This window comes from Anoplopoma fimbria, chromosome 3, assembly GCF_027596085.1.
Source record: "Anoplopoma fimbria isolate UVic2021 breed Golden Eagle Sablefish chromosome 3, Afim_UVic_2022, whole genome shotgun sequence".
Lineage (NCBI taxonomy): Eukaryota > Metazoa > Chordata > Actinopteri > Perciformes > Anoplopomatidae > Anoplopoma > Anoplopoma fimbria.
Window position 1 is genome coordinate 11,041,819 of NC_072451.1, and position 21,976 is coordinate 11,063,794.

The 21,976-nt window shown below is 41.0% G+C and overlaps 2 protein-coding genes across 2 annotated transcripts; one reads left to right on the plus strand and one right to left on the minus strand.

The window, feature by feature from the left end:
• Window positions 1-1,921: 1,921 nt before the first annotated feature.
• On the minus strand, window positions 1,922-17,925 carry slc5a9 (solute carrier family 5 member 9). Its single transcript, XM_054596892.1, has 14 exons — window positions 17,879-17,925; window positions 16,620-16,744; window positions 15,826-15,897; window positions 14,893-14,997; window positions 13,876-14,040; window positions 12,989-13,094; window positions 12,713-12,793; window positions 11,969-12,174; window positions 11,173-11,308; window positions 10,632-10,739; window positions 9,025-9,175; window positions 7,252-7,420; window positions 5,277-5,492; window positions 1,922-4,499 (listed from the first exon to the last, which is right to left on the minus strand). Exons 1-14 carry the CDS (start codon window positions 17,898-17,900, stop codon window positions 4,188-4,190), a joined length of 1,974 nt encoding a protein of 657 aa, XP_054452867.1. The 5' UTR covers window positions 17,901-17,925; the 3' UTR covers window positions 1,922-4,187.
• Window positions 17,926-19,628: 1,703 nt separating this feature from the next.
• Window positions 19,629-21,692, plus strand: mrpl55 (mitochondrial ribosomal protein L55). The gene is made up of 3 exons (XM_054596890.1): window positions 19,629-19,735; window positions 20,027-20,237; window positions 21,247-21,692. Exons 1-3 carry the CDS (start codon window positions 19,680-19,682, stop codon window positions 21,394-21,396), a joined length of 417 nt encoding a protein of 138 aa, XP_054452865.1. The 5' UTR covers window positions 19,629-19,679; the 3' UTR covers window positions 21,397-21,692.
• Window positions 21,693-21,976: the final 284 nt, after the last annotated feature.

The following is a 21,976-nucleotide window of genomic DNA, read 5'->3' on the forward strand; positions in this document are numbered from 1 at the left end:
TGCATACACGTGGACAAAATATTGTGACTTCCATCTAGTCTCCATGTGCATGATGACCAGAACAGGGCAGGCAGCCGCTTTGCTTTCATGAGCAGCGCTGCAGGCAGCTTTCCACTGACGAGCGGTTACTGATCAGCATGATGTTGTCCGTGTTGGTGACCCAACAGGGCCATTCCCCAGCTAAGTAATCTGGGATCCAGTGTTTTTACATCACGTTCATTATTACACCATTGTATGACATCTTCCCTTTGACTTAAAAAAATGTTATTAGAACTTGACTGATAAATGGAAGTATACCGGTGTCAGTATCGGCGTGCGTGCCAGTAAATGGAGAATATGAGCTCATTCAGAAACTCTGTTGCGTAGCTTGTCCACCAGATTGCGCTGACGAGTTAAACGTCCTGTTCAGTCCACGTCCGGGTCTCTGTTCTTTAAGAACCAAAGTTAAGGAAAATATATCAAATATGATCACAAGGTGTTCACACTGGGAGTTCTGTGGCCTCCATCTGCAGATGGAGATTGTTCAACACGATGGTGAGAGTAGAGCTGATCCTCTGATATGGTATCGCTGTACACTGCAGCCGACAACAAGAACCTAAATCATAGAAACGCCAATGTGTTTGAAGGAATTGGTAAAAACATTGCACAGCAATGTCCTTTAGTAGCTGTTCTGGAGCTTACGGTTTAAATCAAATCTTCCACAGTGGTCTCTCCACCTCAACTTTTCAGTCAAGTCTTTAAAATAATAAATGTTAAGGAAATTAATTTTAAACATTTAGTATTCAAGACAACAGGATATCTGCTAAGGAAGATCATGTGATGCAGCTGAAAGCTCCAGAACAGCTTCCAATGGACCTTTTTTGGGTGAGAACCCAAGAATGAGTTGTCCTAAACTGTTTAAAGTTAGTTAGACACACGGTTGTCTTTGCATTGTTTGACCATCATAGAGTGCTGAGAAAGTTGTGACCCACTATGAACATATTCTGGTCACAAAAAAAACAACGTATTTTTTGTCTTGTGAAATTAATTTTGGTAGCAATGTTGTTATCAAGTTTTTGTTACCATCAGTAGGTACAGCAGATGTCAGAATCTGCCTCGAATTCCAGTATTAGTCTGGCTCTAAATAACCATTGCAACTGAACAAAAACCATCTGCTGATGAAGACCATGAGGTGTGGCTGAAAGCCGCAGAAAACATTTCCAGTAAGTTAAGCTTGTGCTAAGGATTTTGTTATTGTCAAACCGTTGTTTCCAAGGTCAGTATTGAACCCCTTTAGCTCACATTCATGGTTGGGGAAAAAATAATTATTTATCAGTATCGTTGGCTCCGCTGTTACTCAATAAATGGCAGCGTTGGTGTTGTAAACATCTTTTTATGGTGGCCGAACCAAAGCCAGATACATTTCTAAACATCCAGAGTGCTTTTATGAAACTAACTGAAACATAATGAATTTCCCATCAACCCCCACCAGTCCTGTCCTGCTGAACTCTGGCTGTTGGACACACCAGTCCAGATGAGGCAGTGTGACATGTTCTCTCTGATCCTCTGTATGTCCTCATCGTCTCAGTCCACACGAGTCCGTGTTGAAGAAGGAAGCTCCACACTGAGCCAACCCTGTTAACATGTTAATGTGCACCCCCAGGCTCTATGTCAGATTCTTGCAGTCTTTGGTAACAGACAGTATAAAAACAGTTTGAGTCTGGTGTTGAATTGTTACTTTGTAAAGTTATTTTTTTCTTTGTCGACAGAAGACAAAATAAACACTTCATTGCCATATTCTGGAAAAAGGACGTGATGTGTGTCATTTCTTTTCTCTGCTTAAGACACTCTTCATGTGACATCACTTTAGTAAAAAGCCGGTGGTAAATTAAGCAAAAAGTTGAAAAGAAGTTATTGGTAAAACTTTATTTTAATGGTCCACCTTCAAAAAAGCTTTTAGAATATTTGTAATGTTTCAAAAATGACAACAATTCAACTGTTTGGCTTTATAGATGTTTAACAGATTATTTTGAACTACTGGTTCAAGTTCAACTAAATCATTCTGAGAATATGCATGTATGCTCATGAATTGTCACATATACCATAGATAATCTGTCAACATATACAGACTAATTGAAACGGTTGAATTTCACATAAACATACAATTAACAGACTACAAACAATCTGTGAATCCCATCAAACAGTGATTTAACAGTGTTCAGTTACAGGACGTTTGCATTCAGTGGTCAAATAGTCCTTAATCCTGTTTTCATAATCTTCATGTTTACAAAATAATCTAGTTGAAATGAGAATGATGAGAATGCAAAATCTTAAAAAGCCCTTTAACCAAAAAGGTCCCTGGTTCTGGGAATGATGAACATAATTAGTCAGAATGACTGAAGGTTGCAACTCCTGACCTTTATAGGAGTCGGTAGAGAACATGATAAGGAGGCAGTTTGTTTAATGTCGCCTTCTACAGAAAACTGGACCAGTGTTCAGTTCTACTGCTGTATGAGGACAACGTTCTCTTACAAACTGCAATGATGTATGAAGAAACCCAAATTAGAGACAAAATCCCTAACGCCGTATGAACATTTTAAAAGGAGATGAGCTTGCATGCTTTTATAAAATGTCACCCTAATCAATTGCTAATAAAAGCTTCCGCTTGAATTATTTCTTTTTCTGCAGCAAAAGTATAACTGAATTTGTTTCTATGATATAAACTTAACGTCACCCTGAGTTTGTTTTAAGGCACTCAATATGATGTTTAAAGACAGATTGTCCTCAAGGACGAAGAACAGGTATTTCATTTCAATCACCTTATATTTACAGTTACAATCTGAAACACATCAGCTGTCTTCTTTCTTGGGTACTTTAACAAAGTTGTTGTTTTTTAATGGGGCATTTTACTTTTACTTTCTATCTCAAGTGTTGTACTTTGGAACATTTTAAGGGGCATCCAGTACAATGAAAAGTCACCTGAAAAGTAATCGTAGTTGTTCACTGGCTGAGAGTCAGGTGGTGTTAGAGGTGCATTTGCACACGGGCCGGGGCTTGTAGTTAGTGAACAGCACTTTAAAGGGAGATTCATTTAACTAATCCATCCACCATTATCATAAACCGCTTATCCTGTTCAGCAAACTGGAGCTGATCCCAGCTGTCATTGGGAGAAGGCAGGGTTCACCTGGACAGGTCTCCAGACTATCACAGGGCTGACATATATAGACAGACAACCAGCAATTTAGAGTCTTTAATTAACCTAAGCTGCATGTCTTTGGACTGTGGGAGGAAACCAGAGAACCCGGAGAGAACCCACGCTGACACAGGAAAGCATGTAAACTCCACACAGAAGGCTGTCTAGCTCAGGAATCAAACTTCTTCTTTTAAGTCACAAGTCAATTCTTAATTGCTGTTTATTCATCGTGAAGAATAACCGGGAATATAGAACTCTTCTCTAGTAAGGTTTATGTAAAATACACTAACAAGGCATAGCTATGTCTTTATAAATGATACCAGATGTTCTTGTCGGGCCTGCATACACACACTCTCACATACATGCTTTCAGGTACACAAACTTATAACAAGTATATAAAAGCTCATCATAATCAATATCATAATCTAATGTCATAACATCCCTTCAGTACTGCTGTGTGGTAGTTATGGAAATTTGGGAATGTCATTTCATTTAATTCTAATTTAGTCTTTGCATATTGTATTTGCCATGGGTCAAATGATTGAAGCATGGTTTATTTAGCTACATGTGTAGTTGAATGGTATGCAGGTAGGCAGACAGAGGAGAGGTGTGTGCTGTTAAACTAGTGTGTGTGGCAGAGAGCCACAGATGTGTACAATGTTGGTTTGTAACGGTTAGAGTGGACAAATACCGTTCAAAGCAGGATTCTTTTTTTGACAGAAAACATGTTATGAGTCTTGGAAGTGATTAGAGTTCTTGCTTGTAAGTTGCATGGGAAATATTTTTGTTTTCCATACATTTTCTCATATGTTGCCGATAAAGTGATATTTAATGTAGTCTTCTGGTAAATGTCACTGAGGTAGAGCTCTCACAGCTCCCTTATTTGGTGTTGAAGTCAATCATACACCTCATCAGTGGTTAACTGTTTTCCATCGTCGTTATTATTTCACTGTCTGTTGTTGAATATAAAACAGATCCACCACAGCAGCCGATTGGTTTAGCCACCGTCCAGTTTTTAGGCGAAGTATCCCCACAGAAACACGTTGACAGCTAGCAGCAGCAGGGCGTTCACGTCGCACACTCTCCTCCAGAGCGGCTCCTCCTGCAGGCAGTTCAGCTCGCTCGGTTCAACAGCTGGAGACACCGAGGCTGAACTGGGACCAGTAAGACCACAGAGCCTCAGAGCTCCCCTCAGCCAACAGGATTCTGGACAACGCTCAGAGTCAAGGCTGGGGTCAGGGCTCACCGGGTCAGAGGTCAACGGGGGATCTGTCAGGTCGATCCGAGGCTCCTGGCTGTGTCTGGACCACCAGGTCAGCCTGTACAGCTGGACAGGAGAGAGGAGAATGAGCACATACATACATGTGGTGCAGGATCTCATTGACATGCGGACTATCCCTGTTCCACTGTGGTGACACCGTCATCGGTTCAGCTTTGGTTTCCACTGTTCTCCACCTGTTTGGGGATGAGCTCCTGGAACTATATTTCAGCTGCTCAGGGGACGACACTGAAAACAAGAACTTTCATATGAAATATCAAGCCCATTTTTATGAAGGATTTAATATCCCATATTCAGGGTCAAAGGGGACCACTACAAACACGGCACAACAGTGGAGAGAGAGAGAGTGGATTAACACACTGACACCAAAGGACCCCAGTGTGTTCAGGGGAGCAAACTGAAACACATGACGGTCAATGCTGGCAACTTCAAGAACTTAATAAGCTAAAAAACACAACAAGGCTGCATCGCTTCTTGCCTAGAAACAGTTCGTCTGTGCTACTTGCAGCTCTTTTCTATATGTGACTGTGTTTTCTGTTTTTGCTGTGAATGTCAAATTGGTGAAGAGGTTTTATTGATTTGTTGTGTTTTGCTGATTTGATCTCTCAAGACAGACATTTGCTTCTGCAAACGTAGGCATTGGATTTTCCAATCTGAATGTTGTACTTGTCGTGTAATAAAACTGTGATGGTCAAACCTGCCAGCTAACACATGTGATCTTTATTAAGAGCAGAGGTTTCCCTCACTAGTGAATGACTCTGTGTCACACAGCTTGGACAGCAGTACTGAATACTTGTGTCCATCGATGTAAGACGTGCTCCTTACGTGTTCTTTAGGTATTGGGGCAGTGGCCAAGCTGACAGCAGCGATGATGAGGCAGGTGAGAGCCAATAGGATGAGAGCAAAGTACAGGTAGTGAACATCAGCCACGACGGCAGGCCGACCGTCAGGCTGACCGCAGGAGGGAGTTTCATAGGAGAACTCCAGAACCATGCGGGTCAGTCCCACCACCAGTCCAGCCATCAGACCCCAGAATGCACCCTGAGACACACACACACACACACACAAAATATTAAATGCAGTTGTATGGAACAGGAAAAAAAGAACATCATAGAAATGAAACGGGCCTTGAGGTTCTGTCTTTTAGAGGTGTTCACTGTCAAAATATATTGTTATATTCTTTTAATATGTAACTACATACTCCAGCAGCTGTCTGGAGACCACAAAAACTGCCAGTGGCTGCTTGTGTTTTCTCCTACAAGTTTCTTATGCAGGTCCATCATGTTGATAGTGACAACAAGGTTAAGGAAGTTGAATGAATGAACATAAACCAACATACGCACTCCCAACTGAACAGATACAGACGCTTGGTCAGTGGCATTGTGACACTGGGTTCCCATCTAGAATTAACCTTGGACATGTCTTGGATGACGTGTTGGTTTGCTCTCATGACTTGTTTCATGCTCATTACATGCACACAGTGTATTTTCAAAATAAATAGTTTTTAGCTTTACTGACATGGTTAGGCCTAGGAAAAGATGTGTTTTGGGTTGAAACAAGTCTGTTTGTCACGTAACTGGCATTAATTAAGTACGGAAGTTATGTAACAAAACTAAAATCTCAACGCTGACGTGGTTTCACACAGGACACGATCAGCTTTCTCCTGAGTCAAAGTCCTGTGTTTGTTTGACTGTATAACCTCTCCTCCCACCTGCTCTTAGTGGACATTGTCCCTCTTTATACTACGTCAGCTAATAGTGACTTGGATCGGTTTACATCAGAGTTAATTGAGAGCCTGGTGTGCCTCGTGTGTGTGTTGCATAAACCTGATGACTGCACAGGAGTAAGCTCTCATTCAGCAGGCTGTTCTCCTTCAGGGTTCATAGCTAAGCTTATGGAAATGAACAGGCTGTAAATCCTAGATATCCCACAAAAAATAAATTCATGTTATCCACATAATCATGAACCAGGAGGTATAACGACCGCAGAAACCCACACTGGATCCTAAAGCCTACTTCCTTAGTTATCTAAACCCAATTTTTCCTAAACCTAAATAAGTAGTTCTGTTGCCTAAATCTAACTGAGTCGTTTCCTGTGAAGACGGAAGTTTGTTTTGGAAAGACTGTATGCAAGTAATGAGAGGAAATTGACACGTGTTGCTGGACTTTGTAGGAAAATGCAGGAAAAAATGAGGAGTAACTTTTTGATTCCTGCTAACTGGTTGAGTAAACCTTAAATATGGAGACAGGGCCCCTGTCTGTCCCTTATGTTTCCCAGTGATCCCCACTCCTCTTGTCATCCATGTCCCCCAACTTGTCTTTGTAAAAGTCTGTGTGTGTTAGTCTCTTCCTGTCCTGCCCTCATCTTGGGGCCGGTCTACCTTCACACCTGCCTGCAATCAGCTCATCAAACCCCTCAGCTAAACACCTGTTGTTCATCAGCTCGTCATGTCAGCTGTTCATCTAGCTCGGCTCTTCACCCACTCATCACCGATCTAGAATCCCATCTCAGCTAACTTGCCTGCTCGTCCACCAGAATCCCTGCCCCCTCCTCGATTCATCCAGCCTTCCTCCGGTGTTCCTCCATTCCTCATCATGCCCCCGTCTCCATCTTCAACCTGAGCAATAAACCCCATTCTCTTTAAAACCTCTCTGTCTCTGTCTGTGTTTGGGTCCTCGTTCAATGCTCTTAACAAAATCTGCCTTTGTCCTTACAGGGTGCAACTTCATAAATATATTTGGCTCCTTAAATTCACGTGAGCATGTGTATGCGCGTGAGTGTGTGAGAGAGTGAGACCTACCTGCTCGTTGGCCCGAGGCCAGAAGACAGCCATTAGGAATACAGCGGTAATGGGCGGAGCTAGAAAGCTGGTCACTGATTGGATATAATCAAAGAGCTGTCCACTGTTGGCTGTTTGGATGACCGGAATCCACAACAGGCTGACACACACCAGGACCAGGATGAACACCCTGAAAATACACAACACAGTTTCATGTCAGCTTTCAGGGAGGTAAAGTCACAGCTACTGAGAGATAGAACAATAATTAGAAGGCCCCGATAAATAGACTTTCCATTCCGTAGAGATAAATGGGATGCCAAGACACCACCTGTTCCACTCCACTACCGACAATATCCCATATTTCAGTATTAACATTTCGCCTAACTTAACTTTATTCTACTAGTACAGTGGGTTAATCAATTATTGGAATGGTAGTCACAATAAAAATGAGGATTTTTTTAACCATGATCACAATTCAGCCCATACATGTCCTGGTGCAGTTCCCCAGACTCATCTCCAAAAAACTCTCCAAGAATCCACATAGTTTTATTTCTTCATAACCAGCCAACTCAAAGACATAATCAAATGGATCAATCCCCTTAATTAGAGGAGGATTGATTGTAGAGCAAACACTTTGCAAAGAATTCCCAGTCATCTCCCCAACTGTCAGAATACAGTGTGTAAGATTTAGTGACATCTAGTGGTGAGGTTTCAGATTGCAACCATCCACTCCCTCTGCTCACCCATGTGTGAATACATTTTATTTACAATAAAGAAAAAAACCATTTCACTCGTAAAGCACCAGTAACGTCTGGGCTTATCAATACTACGATCTTTAATTATTACGCACCAGGGCCCGTTTAATACAGGATTTCGAAACGCATCCCTACCTTCGGATATTATAAAATGCGGATGGCTCTCTGGAGCTAGTGTCTGTTCTGGGCTGCTGTAGAAACATGGTAGTGCAAGATGGCAGACTCTGTGGAAGAGGACCCATTCCCTATGTAGATATACATTTATTTTCTAAGCTAAGGAAAGCATAATGATTTTTAGTTTGAGGTCATTATACACTGATTAAAACATGTTATGAATTTTATGAATATTAATTATAATATCTCCCCCCCACCCTTATTGTTACAAACTGTTCCTTTAACTATAGCGACAGCATGACTCCACTCCTTCACCCTCAGAGTATAAACCCCATCTGAATAATCCTGATCTCCTGCTTAAATTTTTTTTTTCCACCAAAATATGTAATATATATATGCAGGTTTTTTTAAACACGTTATGACTGACTAAAATAGCAAATAAATGTACACTTTTTGTGTAAGAAGGCGTAAGATATCTGTAAATTTGAATTGATAATTTTTTCTAGAGACTAGGGGTTATTTAATCTATGTACACATTCTTTGAAACTTGAGCAAGACACTTAGAAACAGGCAGTTGGAGACCCCCGATCTAGAAAAAACCTGTCCTTCTGTTCAGTCATCATTATTTTACAAGGCAGTTCCCATGCAGAACCGGTGCATTGCATAAAACAATACATCCACTGATGGTGGCTTGTAATTCATTAACAGGTTTATAGATTACTGAAAGCAAAAATAAAGTAACCAAAACAAAATGTAACACTTTACACAGCGTCCTTCAGTCCAGAAAGAGCTCTGGACCAATGTGTTGTTTAGGCACCAATAAGCAGAACATCATTTTTTTTCACGGATACCTGGTTCTTCATATTATGGATTTGGTTCTTATTTGGAACTGAGTTTTCGTATTAGCTAGTCTTAGCAGCCCTACCTTCCAACTATCATGAGCTCCATCTCTGAGGCCCTGGGCCTGGCTCTGTGGTAGAGGTCCAGTGTGAACACAGTGGAGCTGCTGTTAAAGATGGAGGTCAGAGATGACATCAGAGCAGCTAGCATCACTGCTAGCATCAGACCACGCAGACCTGCATGGACAGAAGGATAAACAAGATGGAAGGGAATTGATCAGATCTATATGTGATTATCACGGTGGATGTGTTTATTATATGTGATACATGGATACATATTAATACAAGGCTTGGTGGCGAGTCTAGGAGGGTCAGCTTAGAATATGTGCAGGGCTTGCTGGATTTCTCAATAAAAGACAGTGAGCTCATATGCTTGCACTGCTGGTAATAATAATAATAATTAATTATTATTATTATTATTATTATTATTATTATTATTATTATTATTATTATTATAATCCCTGCTTTTTGCAGATGATGTGGTTCTGTTGGCTTCTTCAGGACGCGACCTTCAGCACGCACTGGGGCGGTTCACAGCCGAGTGTGAAGCGGTCGGGATGAGAGTCAGTACCTCCAAGTCTGAGGCCATGGTTCTCTTCCGGAAAAAACGGTGGATTGCACCCTCTGGGTTGGGAGGGAGCCACTGCCCCAAGCGAGGGAGTTCAAGTATCTTAGGATCTTATTCACGAGTGAGGGTAAAATGGAGCGGGAGATGGACAGGCGGTTTGGTGCAGCGTCAGCAGTGATGCGGGCGTTGTACCGGACCGTTGTGGTGAAGAAGGAGCTGATAATTAAATCCGGCTTTGATTTAGAAAACTTGTTTTCAACTCGTCCTTCCTGCATTGCCTTGGAGTCCTTGTTACTGTTTGCCAGTTGTCCTGAAGTGAGTGTGTACTTAATTAAAATTATTTGGTAAGAGGAACTAATTCAGCTTCAAACTTTTTGTCTAAGAAACAGTTATATAACTGGCAACCTGTCATAATGAGATCATAGCACATGCAATGACCACTAACACGGTCCATCTGCTGATGAAGATACTGAGATATGGTGGATTAGGACCAGACTGTATGACTTAATGCTATCACTGATATTAATACTTTTCTATGATCTGTGAATGAATGATCCATTTTCATGCATTGCATGATCTCTTTTTCATGGGTTTTATTATTAGATTTTTGTCACATTTGATATTGTTTAATTATCTTGTTATTTTAATTAAATTTGAAATGTTTTGTTTAATAGTGCTTACATTGTACCATTGTCAGTGAGGACCCCCTTCCGAATGAGAGGGTACATCTCAAAGGCTTATTTCTAACAAAGAATTTCCATAGACACAGTTGTTGACTTGTTTTGTTATTTTGTCGAAGTGCAACAGTTTCCAGACATTCTCTTTTCATTAAATGTCATATTTGTAAGATGTGTAATTCGTATGACCTTTAGTATCTCCTAATATGTCCTGACACCAGAGATAGACATTAAGGATTAACAGACAGACAAAGTAAATTACAATTGGGTTCAAGAAGCAACATTGAAAGAGTGTGTGTGTGTGTGTGTGTGTGTGTGTGTGTGTGTGTGTGTGTGTGTGTGTGTGTGTGTGTGTGTGTGTGTGTGTGTGTGTGTGTATGTGACTCACCCACAGGCATTAGCTCCACCACCAGTTTAGGGTAGGCGATGTTGGAGCAGCCAACTGAAGCTCCACACACTCTCTGACACACTGCTGGATCCACACAACCTACCTCATCTGCACACACACACACACACATGCACACACACACACAGAGTTAGTTACACAGATTTTTTCCAGCTTCTTAATGTTTCAGAACAAAATATTTGTCATTTTTTCAATTATCATACCAGGTATGTTAGCATGTTTTCATTGCACACGTATTTTTAAAAATGTTGTAGTGTTTTAGATTTTGGAATCTTAAACACTACAACATTTGTCTGCCTGTGTGGAAATGTGTCAAGTTCCCACTGGATCTGCACTTTCAAAGCGTTTAGAGAAAACAGTGTAGAATTTCATGCTAAATTCCGTGAATACATTTGATGATGGATGGAAATATATTAGGGTAAATGATTGGTGGGTTTAATGAGGTGATGAACAAATCAAAGTGATGAACGTGCTTGAACATAAAGAAGAATTTAACATGACAGTCCAACAGAGCCGGACTGACCTGGGAACAGTGATCGGCTGATCATTCCAGGCATGACAATGAAGAACATGGGAAGCAGTTTGAGGTAGCCTCCCAGCACACTGCCGCCTTTGGCATGAGACAAAGACTTGGCCGAAAGAGACCTCTGGACTATAACCTGCACACACATCACACATGTTTGTCTTTCTATACTTACTATACTTACTAAAATTCCCTGACAGTCCTTCTTACCATCACAACTAAATACTTAACCCCAAAAACCCGGGCTTACTGTGATTGACAGGTCTTTACCACGGCGTTGTCTGGTCTGATTTTCTTCTTAGAACTTTAACCCTTTCACAGTTTTTTTCGACTTCATGAAAGTTAATAGTTACATTTTGGTTGACTGAAAATGTCTTATTATAAAATGTCTTATCCCTCTCGTGTCACTTCTGGTTGCAAAAAACAAGATGGCGGTGACCAAAAACTTTTAAACTGTCCTTTGAGTTAATAAGGACCAGCCATGCAGAAAAGTGTGTTTGAAGAGCTCAACAGACAGTAGAGCAACTTAATCAAGAGTGTGAAAATGTCTTCTGAGAATGAAGTCAAAAAAGAAAGCACACATTTCACAATTACTTTACTGTTCATCTGATGTTGATGTTAACATACTAAAACTAAAGCTCAGTCTGCATTTTAACATCATAGTTAATTCATTCTAAATCCAATTTGCAGGTGTACGCAGATAAAAAACAAAGAGTTGCACACACATTTAAAATGACTGATGATGCAATCAAAACTATTGATTGCATCTATTGACTTTTAGTGCATGTAGAGTTACCTGATCCGTGCACCAGACCCACGTAGCCAGCACGGTGAGCCCAAACACCAGACCAGGCCAGGGCAGGTCCCCTGACACGGGGTCCCTGAACAAGCGGAAGGCGTCACTGCGAGGTAGGTGGCAGGTGGTGTTGGCAACGGTCACAGAGGGAACAGCTGACATGTAACTGTCCACGAGGCCCTCATACCAGCCCACTTTGGAGAATGCTGGACCATGTACACACACACACACACACACACACACACACACACACACACACACACACACACACACACACACACATACATACATACTTCATGTTAGAACTGATTGATATTAAATGTGTATGCTCATGAAATACTTCCAAATATTAATGTGAATGTTACAGTGTTTCACCTTCACAGGAAGAGAAAACTGGGAGGATCAATGTTATTTCTGTGAGATGATTGACATGCAAATGTTCCTTCAACGATAAGTAGATTATACCAGTTATCATCAGAGGCATTCCAAAACATAATTCTTCAGCATTGTTATCAGGGATAATTCAACATATTGTAGTTTTTTTAACAAAAGTTTACACAGACTTCAGTAGACTGCTACTGTTTCCACAAAGTTTGACTCCAGCATGTTGGAGCCTTTATTGAACCTGTTTTTATTTATGTGTGTGTGTGTGTGTGTGTGTGTGTGTGTGTGTGTGTGTGTGTGTGTGTGTGTGTGTGTGTGTGTGTGTGTGTGTGTGTGTGTGTGTGTGTGTGTGCACATTACCTATGAACATTAGAGCAAAGGCTCCACCAACCATGATCACAGTCTGGAAAGCATCAGTGTAGATCACTGCTGCCAAACCACCTACACACACACATATATATGTAAACATCCATGAACATGAATGAGAGTATTGCCACATTTGTTTGGTGTCAAACGTTGATGCGATGAGTGAAGCTATGCATTCTATAAATTGACAACAACATACGTTTTTTCTATTTATTTGAGTTCACGATAATGTTTTATAGGACAAAGAAATGTGTGTGTGTGGATTTTTACCTGCCACAGTGTAGGCAGCAGTGACCAGCAGCAGTACACCTGTGGACAGATAGAGATCCCAGCCCAGCGACACCTGGATAAACATGGCCCCCGAAAATATATCTGTCTGGGTAACACACACACACACACACACACACACACACACACACACACACACACACACACACACACACACACACACACACACACACACACAGAAATGTTTCTGGTGCTTTCGACTGCATAGATCATAGAAGAAAGTGTTCACTTTAAAAAGCCAAACGCTATTCATCACTGTCAGACAGTCCCACTGACTGCTGACTGATGATGTTGTTCCAGAGCAATGAACAGCGCTGTTCATGGTGTGTAGTGTCAATGTGTGTGTGTGTGTGTGTGTGTGTGTGTGTGTGTGTGTGTGTGTGTGTGTGTGTGTGTGTGTGTGTGTGTGTGTGTGTGTGTGTGTGTGCGCAGGTGCAGTCCATAGTTCTGAAACAGAGCGGTTAGATCGATAAGACTGACACTTAGTTTGGTTTCTCAGCCTGCTCGCTTTTCGTGGATGTAAAGAGAGAGAGATAGTTTCTACACACCTCCCCCGCTGATTTTGACCAAGAACCGTTTGTTAATTTAAAATATATTTAGCAAATTTTGAACCGCCTCCCTCAGTCTTCATCCTGGCACCTAGTCTGAGTTTTGGACTAAAACAAGTATTCTATAATACTAACATAGGCCTCTATTTGTTCAGTTGCATTCTGTGTCCATGTTAGATTGGACCTCATTTGTATGTCGCTTTGGACTAAAGAGTCAAATGAATAACGGTGAATGTGTGTGTGTGTGTGTGTGTGTGTGTGTGTGTGTGTGTGTGTGTGTGTGTGTGTGTGTGTGTGTGTGTGTGTGTGTGTGTGTCTCACAGATATTTTGGTGAAGATGTAGAGGATGAGTGACAGAACAGACATGTATATGCGTATCCTCTGGCCTCCAAAGCGCTTGGCCAGGTACTCAGGCATGGTCACCACACCAGCAGAGATGTAGACGGGGATAAAGATCCAACCCAGAGCCACCAGGACCCATGCTGCCTGCAGGAACACCCACACACACACACACACACACACACACACACACACACACACACACACACACACACACACACACACACACACACACACACACACACACACACACACACATACACACACAGCCTCAGTATGGTTTGATCTTGTCAGAGACACGAACTGCAAACAGGAAGTGGCACAGAGGTTCTGCACCAGCACCAGAATAGCTGTCCCAATGCACGGCTGTGGCTGTTCTACCATTCATTTATTACATGTTTCTGTAAACCATCTTCAGCGTACAATTGCAGCCATCATTATTATACATCAGAAGGACGGTCAATAAATCATTCATATCGCTCATGTAAAAACAGACTTTATGAAGTGCTTCATAACAAAATGATCATGAACAGGAAGATGAAGTCTGAAAAAAAACCTGTCTGTCAACTCTCCTATCTCAGCTAAAGACCTCTGTCTGAAGTGTGAGTGATGTGACACATTCTCACCACATATTCTACTTTTATAAGATGTGTATAAAAGTGGAGGCATATGCATGGTTTTGTGCTTACACATGGTTTAAACATCTGGCCCCGGATCTCAGTCCAATTGCAAAGTTTGGACTGGATTTAAGAAAAAAGCTTTTCACTCACGATCAGCATGCAATGCTTCGACTGTTTTACAATGTAGAATGTTCAGATGCACAAAGCTGATAGAGAACTATTCCTACAGACTCAAGACTGCAAATGCTGTGAAAGGCTATATATTGACTATATATACTGTATATGTAGTATGTTTTATATGGTAGTAGATGAGGAAAAAGAAGAGTTGAATGATTGGTCGCCCCATTTCTCTCTTAAAAACACAGAAAGTGTTCCTTACGTTGAGTTCAAATCCACCAACAGCGATTCCCCCTGCTGCTCCTGTTCCTGCTAGACCAATAAACAAACCGCTGCCAACATTACTGGACATCAGAGAGGCTCCAATCTGGAAACACAAACAGGTGTTACACATTAGCAGCAAAAGCTTTTATCTATTATATCAGAAATTTATACAATGTTTGATAAGGCTTTAGATTACATTTATGATGGGGTAATTGTTTAGTACGGTAATGGGCTATATACAGGGACAAATATGTGAGTACAAGGGACAAGAGGACAGTAACATCGGTCTTTCTGTCTGACACTCTTGAATACAGCCATTGTCTGAATCAAGCTCATTCAGATCTGCCTTTTCTCTCAACACCCTCGACAATATTACATCAACTAATGTCACTTCAGGGCCTACTAGTCCTCAGACTAACAGGATGGATATCAACATCTATTAACTGATCTGCCATGGAGCACGTCTGAGTCCCAACTTATAAACACACAGGACCTGTTAAAGAGCTGAGGATACCCACTGTATATCAAGTGTTTGCAAATTAAAATTAAGGGTAGTTGTGTGGACGATGAAAAGTCAATATATCATAGAATAGAATAGAATAATAAATAGTTGTTTTTTTCTCTTTTACTGAATGAATGCACCACACGTAGTTTGGATTTGACCCATCTATAAACAAAACTACTTTGTTATTAATACTGTTAATAAAGCTCAAGATTGACCTCCCATGCTGAAACATCTCAATATTTATTGGCTTCTGACTCCTGCACTGTCCTCTACTATCAGAATGACTGATTCAGACAAAGATTCAGACAAAAGAAGAGAAATATATTTTGAAAAAGACACATTTTATGTGAAATACAGCACATCAACATGTTCTCATAGAACTGAGAACAGAACAGGATGCACATCAGTCAGATGTCTGGTACTCACAGGCCACCAGGTCATCGAACGGCCAGCCAGGAAGTAACCCCTCACAGTGCTGCGATTGGCTCGCACTGATGACTGTAGAGGAGGCAGAGGTAGAGATCAGGCAACATGCTTTGTTCTCATGCAGTATCCCACATTTATAACCCATGAGCACGTGAGCTTCCCAAATTGCTGTATTGATTACGTACATACTCAACCTAGACAATGAAAGATAAATGAATAAACATGTATAGACAGCATGTACCGAAACTTGCAATCTTGAAAAGGACTTGAGACACTGTCCCCTGCTCATGTACTGTAAAGCTTTCTTATTTCTCACATAGAGAAAAGTACCACTTTTAGAGCCCAAACTGGCTCTTTGCCACGTACCTGCTAGTATCCATGGTTAAGTATTTCCTCATAGAATTTCTTAGGATACTTTATTAGCCTTTGTGAAATCCAAAAATAGTTATTAGATATATTTGACATAGTTAAAGGTGCGACATTCCTGATTCAGAGCATAGCTGTGATTGAGAGATTGCCGACACACAGCTCTGAACTGGTGGCTAGCAGCCAACAGTGCTAGAAGCCAACAGTGCTAGAAGCCAACAGTGCTAGAAGCCAACAGTTCTAACAGCGCTAACATTGCAAACATGGGCAAAAGGTTCTAACAGAGCGACTACACCGTGAGTTTTGCTCCTTTAAGTGTAAGCTCACAGGGGTTTTACACACTATCATGAACACCTGTTCACCTGAAATAGGTCTTAAGATAGTGTAGGTGCAAGTGTTACATGAGTTGAGCAACTTCCAGGTCTTACCCAGATTCCAACCAATATGACGAAGATGAAGTAGACAACAACCACAGCGATGTCAGCAGCACCCACACTGAGACCTGTGCTGGGAGGGGCTCCAGTGGTGGACCCAGAGGAGCTGCTGCCTGAGACTATGTACACACAAACCAAAGCAAGAGGCAGAAATATAAGTACAATATATACAAAGTACAAGTATAATCTATATCTAAACAAGACTGTAGAGGATCCAGAGTGTCAGCTAGGACAGGGGTGGGGGCTTCATTTCAGGTCAATGTGGGCTTATGTTAACAAACGTTCAAACAGGGTTAGGACCGCCCACCTCTTAGGGCTTTAACATTCTTTCTTTTTTTATAAATTTGACACAGATGTTGTCCATGGTGATTAAGAGCAGAGATGGAAGGTTCGATTCTTTTTACTGACTCGACTTTGTGCGAGTCACTCAATAAAGAGAGTCAGGTTGAGTCACAGAGTCAGTCACCCAGTGGCCAGCTGACCAACACACACTGCAACATTAACAACTTACAACATCTCTCAGGTAAAGAAAATAACTCAACACTTATTAAAAACTGTTTGATTCATGATTGATCGGTAATAAACTTCTTAAAAGTGACATTAAAATGCAAGGCCGGTTAATGACTGTGACATTGAGCTTTTTAGTGATTTGTGCAGCCCGAGACAGACCTTCAGCTCAGGGCTGGGAGAGCCAGTACTGAGTTGAACAAGCGTCAAAGTGATTGTTTTCCTCACAGCAGATCTAGTAGTAGCAGGTAGGAGGGGTGAGTTGTCAATGAACCAGGTACTGGAGCTCACAACTGCACCTCTGTATGTTTGGGACGGTGGCAGACGTCTCTGTAAAATCAGGTTTTTGTGACTGACAGAACTGACACTTCAAGATGACTTTAGTACCTACAGGCACCAGATACACTCAGCTGCTCCTTCCTTATTACAGATAGGCCAACAGGTCTCCAAAGCAAAGGTCTGTCTTGCCTGGGCTGAAGGTGAAATGATAATGCAGGTGTTGTGGTGAAAAGCTCACACAGACTTGTTTAAAGTCCATTCCTGTTAAGGGTTGCTGAATCAGCTGTTTAAACACACATCCGTCTCATTTATAGTTTGTATCTCTGACTTCCCGGAGTTCCTGTGTCACATGTTCTGCAGAGCTGTCTGTAAAGTCTTTTGTGGACGTGCCATAAAAATAAAGCTTGTTTTAAAAGCAGTCGTCCAAGGAGCCTACGAGCATGAATATGAATTAAAAAAGGTCAGACCTGTAGTGAGGCTGGCAGACATGTTGATTCCTGTCTTCCAGATTGTGTTGAGTCCTCCAGTGATTGTCCTGTATGAGATCCTCTGACTCTGTAACCGAGATGGTTAATCCCGCTGGTTAACCCTGACAGAGGCGTAAGAATCAGTGCAGTCAACATGGAGCTTAATTATTAATCAGTCTGTTATCGAGACAGGAAATCATCTCTGGTTAGCTATAATTGGCAGAGACTGACATACATGACTTAATTTGGAAGACGGACCACAGTTGGCTCTGGGTACAGTACAGTATGTAGATTGATTCCATATTTAGTGGAGATGCACAGATCTGACTTTTACCAGTCCCGACATCAATACCTGGGCCGATACCGAGTACTGATCCAATACCAGTGTTTAATTAATAGACTGTATGTCTCACTGTGTGGAAGTGATTGATTATTTTATCTGTGAGGAAACTTCAGGCCTGACATAAACATTGCTTTACTTACTGAGTAAAACAAAATGTAAGAAATAAATACATAGATATAAATGTACTGAATTATAATCTACTGAAAAATGGTATCCAATACCAGATCCAGCTATCTGTATAGTTCTTTCTTAATTCTTAATTTGGCATGTTATCTTTTCCGCCAGATGTAAGCCTGTGGGGAGATCATGCATTTGGTTGTGTCTATGTTTGTTGCGTGTATCTGTCTGTCTGTCCACTGCTGGTCCCATCAGCTTGATCATTTCTATTCTCATTTATGACTGCATGCTTAAGGACCTTGTGTGGTTGCAGTGCAACTTTGGGCTCAACTGGAGCATCTACAGATTACTTCCATGGAGATATATGTTATGATCCACTAAAGTTAGACACAATACATGATGACTAAATCCATTTTTTGTTATCTTTACTGCTATCTTGACTGTAAGGGAGTCTGGGACAATTGAGCGAGATTCAACTCTTCTTTGTTTGGGAGGGGAGAGGGAGACCCACCTGGTGGAGATCTGCACTCTACTGAGTGCACTTTTATAGTTTAAAGTGTGTAAATCTCTCATCAAGCTTATACTTAACCAGACCAAAGAAGCATTTCAAGTCCCTTTTTACTCTGAACCAATTAAACTCAATTTGATTTACCACAAATATTAGAGAACATGTCATTAGGCAAAATAAATAAGAGGCACGTTGTGCGCGATGGTAGGCTAGATGCTGATGTATTTTACCAACACTGCTGGTCTTGCAATGTCCTTGTTTTCAAATGTATGTCCTTTTTCTATCTGCCTGTAAATTGTTAAATTCATTGAGAACAACCTCAAACGCATACTGGGCCGATTAAAGCTGATTCGTTAACAAAGCAGTAGCTGCTTCAGTGCTCTGCATCGGTCTACACGAGATGTGTTCAAGCACAGTACTGAGTGTGTTTGACCACAGGAGGGATTAAATACAACATTGTTTCTCCTCGGGAAATGTGTATCACACGAATGCTCTGAATGTCAAGTTACAGAGAGGAGAGAGTTATGAGGCTACTTCATTTACCTAATGATGAAAAGTAATCCAGTGACAATATCTTATGATGGAACGATGATCATTTATTTTTTAATTTATATTACTTTTTCTTTTTATATATATATATATATATATATATATATATATATATATAATATATATATATTTTTTTATATATACACTATGAATTCTGTTAATGTACAAACGACATACTCCGGTACAGTAGGTGGCGCTATGCAGCTATTTAAATGCAACCCGCCTTTAGACCAAAAGAAGAAGAAGAAGTGACCTTCGAGTTAAGTGCTTCCTGTCAGAGTTACATGGTCGCAAACATGTTTTTAATGAAGCTGTGTACGCCACAGAGCATCTTATCACGGTAAGACTCGCAGAATACTGTTTGGTGATGCACGTTTGCTAAAGTCCCGTTAGCTTGTAGAGAAGGGTTTACTGTCAAACACTGCAGGAATGAACGGAGACTAAGGGTCACGTCATATTCAGCCACTCTTGTCAAATATGACAAGGTAGCAGACTTGATACATGACGGTAAATGGGGTTGTTTTTTTTTACCATGAAGGAAACGGAAGTGTATTCCTTCAGCTAACTAGTTTAGCAGTGCTACGTCAGCCGGCTAACGTTGAATCTTGTGTGTGTTTCTTGTATCTCTCAGGTGTGTCTGCCCCGTGCTCGTCCGTCCACACGGTGCGGGGCTCGGCCAGGCTTCACTGCTCCACACCGGGACTCCTCAGCTCAACTCCAACAGGACGTCGGTGGTGCGCTGCGGCCGGCAGAAGTATGAGAGGCTGTACCCTGTGACGCTGGTCCGACCCGACGGATCTACGGTCAACATCAGATACAGAGAGCCCAGACGGATCCTCATGGTCAGTACGCCCCCTTCCTCCATCACTCTCTGCTCTGTTTGCTGTTCACTTTCTAAACAACACGGGCTTCAAGGATTTAAGGATCATTTCTTGTCATTATGCAACACAGAGGGATGCACAACACACCATTCCGTTGGAGCCCATTTGTAACACAACACACACATGACAGACACAACAAAACAGTAGAACATTCCTGTAATGCGTTGGCTATCAAATCAAACAACAAATGGCAAAATGAATAGTTACGTTAAAATGAATTGTTATGTTAAATCCTCTTTTAAATGAACCGGATTTTCAGCCCTTTCCTCTAGCTCTGTTTCCAGGATACCTGAAATGAAATCCTCATCAGCTCAGAAAATGATTTATTTCGACAAAGATGAGAAGATAGATACTTCCATCATCAGCTCAGAAAATGATTTATTTCTTTGTCTTCGGGCAAGTGAGCTGATGGATTTACTAGCCCAACTATACATTTTACTGTCCACAAGAGGGCTTGTGATTGTTGAGCCCGATATATGACCTCATCTGGGTTATTTTCTCTGACTTGACAAAGCTCAGCCAGAGCCACACTGGACTTTATGAAGCTGTTTTCACTTATTTAAGTTGTCCTCCTCATGATGAATAAACAGTGCAGGATGTTGTTTTAAATGTTGAATGTGAATATCATCTATCTCAACCCTTTTAATATCTAGCAGACTCACAGCACCCACATCATAATAATAATAATAATAATAATAATAATAATAATAATAATAATAACTTTATTTATATAGCACCTTTTAAAAACAAGGTTTACAAAGTGCTTTGACAGACCAGTCAGCAAGATAGTGCATAAGAAACAAAATGAAATAACAAGTGACAATCAAATAAACAAGTAAATAAATGAAATAATGAAATAAATAAAATCATAGCCTCCTTGCTCAAAATAAAAAGGTGCACTGGTGCCATGTGTTCGTTCATATTTCATGTTTCGTTAGTTTATTAATGTTTTTTTTGTGTGTTTTGAAAGATGCCAGTCAATCTGTCCACCCTGTCTGAAGAGGAGCGTCGAGCCAGACAGAAAAAGAGAGAAGTGAAGAAGACGAAAAAGCAGACATCAGTCCAGTATGAAGATGACTTTAAAGTGGACAAATACAGCCAATTCTGGAAGAAGAAATGACTTCTATGAGCCCAGATATATGTGAAAGCAAAGCCTGACTGAAGATCAGCCTCTCACTTCCATTTGTCAATGGACAGGATGTTTTGATCGGATTATTTACATGAGTAAAAATGTGATTCCACCGAATGTTTAAATCTTGGTACACTGAAAGCAGGTTGACTAACTATACTCGCCACGTGTAGCAGGCCAAGCTCTGCCGCTGAGTGCTATGACTCTGTTGTTGTCCTTGATGTGTAAATAACCTGCTAAGGATGGAAAAAGTAACAATGTTGAGTAAATAAAAGGATTTACAGATGTGTATCCGTGTGGTCAATTCTGAACACGCGCACACAGAACAGACAGTTAGTGGACCTTGATGAGATATTTGCTGAATTTGCCAAAACAATTGTACTAGAATTGCTGACTCCACTAAAGCCCCTGTGTACATAGTAACCTACTGCTGTGATCATAGTAAAAACAGGAAACGCATCTTTACAAAATCATCTGTTTGATGTTAGAACATACAGCAGTCAACTACATATTTCACAAACACCCAGTGGCAGGATGATGTGCACAAACCATTTTGGGGTTATTTGTTTGC